Below are 3,509 nucleotides of genomic sequence, written 5' to 3'. Positions count from 1 at the left end.
AAACAAATTAGGAAATCAAAACCCGGAAGGAATTGATTTCCGTAACTTATTTGTTGTTTCTGGAATATTTTGTTGCCGCCGCCTTCCAAATAATTAGATGGCCTTCGCTGCTGACACGTGGCAGTCATAAGCCTAATTCAAATTGAATTGGCGTTCATCTTTGCACCATATATAGAAATATATTATTTTAATAAATTTAATCCATTAAGCTATCTGCTTGATTTCCTTCTTCAACCTTTCATCACTAATTCGTTTTAGCTTCAAACTTCTTCATTTTTCCACCAATTTAATCCTACAAATAAAATAGACTCCCTCCATCCCATTTTATAGGATGTACTTTGATTTGGCACAAACTTTAAGAAAAATGGAAAGACCCTACAATGTTCCGAAAATTCCCTTATTAATAAATCTAAATTGTTAAATAAAAAAAAATACTATATCTGACTTTGAATAGAAAAGTTTATGACTTTTCTCTCTCTCATAAGTTAATGTCACATCAGTCATTAATACAAATTTAAAAGAGTCCAATATATTCATTTCTCTCTCTTCTTTCTTCTCCACTCTCCATTCTCCATTATCTCTTCCTTAATCTTTCAATGAAAAAGAAAGACTCCAAAATGATTAAGTTTTTGCCATTGCAGGTAAAAGTACTTTTTTTTCATGATTTTAATTATAGTTTCAAAAAATTGATAACATAAAAAAAATGTGGGGAAAGATTAAAATTTTCAGTTTCTAGCGCCAAATTTTTTGCCAAATTTTAAAATATTAGCTAATGGACTCCATATAAGTAGAGATACTTCATCTTTAATTTTTCAATTCTTCCTTTTACAGTTTTTCCAATTAGTGATCTTAAAATGAGTGTTGAATTTTCAGAAGACCCAATTACCACAAAAAGGCGATTGAATCTGAACGACCGTCGAGCAATTGCGGAGTGGCTTTTGAAAGAAAGTAAGAATGGAAAACTTAAACATGGTTTTGTAAAGGAAGCAAGTATTTTGTTCAACACATCAAGAAGTACAATTGATCGTATTTGGAGACAAGCTAGATTATGTGTTGCTAATGGTGACATGTTAAATGTTTCTACTAATCTTGCAGGCAGAGTTGGGAGAAAACGCATACAAGTCGATATCAACCAATTCAAAGAAATTCCACTATGTCGTCGAATAAATATTCGATCTCTTTCTTTTGCAATAAATATGGAAAAATCAACAGTTTTTCGACGTGTGAAAGAAGGTGCAATTAGGCCACACACCAACGCCATCAAACCGCATTTGACCGAAGAAAACAAAAAGGCGAGACTTCGATTTTGCCTCTCAATGATTGATCAGAGTCCACTTCACTCAAATCCCATGTTTATAGACATGTTTAATTATATCCATATCGATGAAAAATGGTTTTACTTATCGAAAAAATCTGAAAGGTATTACCTTCTTCCCGAAGAAGAAGAGTCTAATCCGTATCGTTCTTGCAAAAGTAAAACTTTTATCACAAAAGTTATGTTTATGGTAGCTGTTGCACGTCCTAGATTTGACGTTAATGGAGTTGAGTTATTTTCGGGAAAAATAGGAATTTTTCCATTTGTAGTTAAGGAACCAGCCAAACGGAATAGCAAAAATCGTACAGCAGGAACTATCGAAACAAAACCGATTTTATCGGTGACTAAAGATATCACAAGAGCTTGTTTGATAGAGAAAGTTCTTCCAGCCATTCGATCAAAATGGCCAGCTTCAACGTCAAGTGCACCCATTTTCATCCAACAAGATAATGCAAGACCACATATTGGTGTTAATGATTTGGAATTCATGGAAGCCGCTCAACGAGATGGATTTGATATTGAGTTATGCTTTCAACCCCCTAATAGTCCTGATCTTAACGTTTTGGACCTTGAATTTTTTAGAGCAATTCAATCTCTTCAATATCAAAATGCTCCTTCAAATGTTGATGAATTAGTGGAGGTTGTTGAAAAATCATTCAATGAAATGAAAATAGAACGACTCAATCATGTATTTTTGACTTTGCAATGTTGTATGAATGAGGTGATGAAAGATAGTGGTGGCAATAACTACAAAGTGTCTCATATGAACAAAGAAAGACTCGAAAGAGAAAATGATCTCCTACTTCAAGTTCGTTGTGATGTTGATGTTGTTAATCAAGCTTTAACTCTACTTCAACAGTGATGAGATTACAAGTATTAAAACAACTTGTGTTTTTTGTACATTTTGATGTTTATATTAGAACTTTGCAAATTTAATTTAATTTTTGGATAGTTTAATGTTTTTGTTAAAATCTTGCAAAGTGTAATTTACTTTTGGAATAGTTTAAAGTTTTTGTTGAGACATTGTAAATTCAACATGTTGAAGTAAAATTTTCATTTTGGTAAATGTAAGAAAATTTTACTTCTTGAAGTTTATATTTGAAAATTTTTATTTTATTTTTATTGTAAATCTTAACTACAGAAAAATGAAGAAACATTCATCAAAAAAAATTTAAGTTAGGACAACTTTTGATCGTACATTCTTTAATTTTTAAAAATAAAAATAAAATTACAGTCACATGGAGTACTTCACAATTCTATCAATAGTGTAAAAGAAAGAATATGATAAAGTGGTGAAAAGAAAGAATAGGTTGTGACAAAGTATTGATAAAAGTGTTAAAGTACTGTTGACTATCAGTAAAAAGAGAAAAATAGTTGTACTTTACTGCATTTCAATAACTTTTTCTTTAAATTAAAAGAGTGCAACTATTGAAATAATGAGATTCAAGAAGGGTAAAATAGGGATAATGTCATTAAATATTTACCAAATAAGGAAATGTGTCATTCTTTTTGGGACGGACCAAAAAGGAAAGTGAATCACATAAATTGAGACAGAGGGAGTACTATTTAACAAAATTCATAAAATTCATGCTCAAAAAGGACAAATATAAATAATAAATGTGAGAAAATAATGATTAAAAACCCAACACCCCCACGTTCCTCTTTTACAGAGAACTAACTTTTTCTCTCTCACCACCTTCAACGTTCGTCTGCTTCATTCAAAAAGAAAATCAGCAGAACTCTTCCACATGTATATGATTCAATGATGGGAGGAGATCTACACACAAATAATGTGGAGAAAGCAATTGATAAACTTGCACAATTATACCACTATTTTTAGCTAGCACGGGATTTTATGGTAAAAGGTTTGACCTCTATTTCAATAAACTACATGCATAGTTGACAAGCCTCAATCCAAACTCAAAATCGTAATTATAAAGAATGTGTTAAAGTATGTTGTGGTTTTACCTGTAGATCTTATGATTTTCATGTTTTATTGCACACTTCAAATAAAGGTAAGATCTCATTTTATATTTTTGTCAATTTTTTCTTTTACCTGTGAACAACATGTATTTTGCCTACCTGTGTATCTCATCATCAGGCAAGCGTAAGTAGAATGATGTCAAGAAAGGATACTAGAAACCGTCACCCATTGAATCCTTTTAGTTTCCTTTTGAAAACACTCAGTCTGGTA

General features: G+C 31.4%; 1 protein-coding gene across 1 annotated transcript; it reads left to right on the top strand.

Moving 5' to 3' along the window:
* The first annotated feature begins 1,196 nt into the window (after window positions 1-1,196).
* On the top strand, window positions 1,197-2,177 carry LOC107057883 (uncharacterized). Its single transcript, XM_015302972.1, has one exon. The coding sequence runs from the start codon at window positions 1,197-1,199 to the stop codon at window positions 2,175-2,177; it is 981 nt and encodes a 326-aa protein (XP_015158458.1).
* The last annotated feature ends 1,332 nt before the right edge of the window (window positions 2,178-3,509 follow it).

Source organism: Solanum tuberosum, unplaced genomic scaffold (assembly GCF_000226075.1).
Source record: "Solanum tuberosum cultivar DM 1-3 516 R44 unplaced genomic scaffold, SolTub_3.0 scf00002, whole genome shotgun sequence".
NCBI classification, from domain to species: domain Eukaryota; kingdom Viridiplantae; phylum Streptophyta; class Magnoliopsida; order Solanales; family Solanaceae; genus Solanum; species Solanum tuberosum.
The sequence above is the reverse complement of the archived record's forward strand: the minus strand, read 5'-3'. Positions and strand labels throughout refer to the sequence as shown.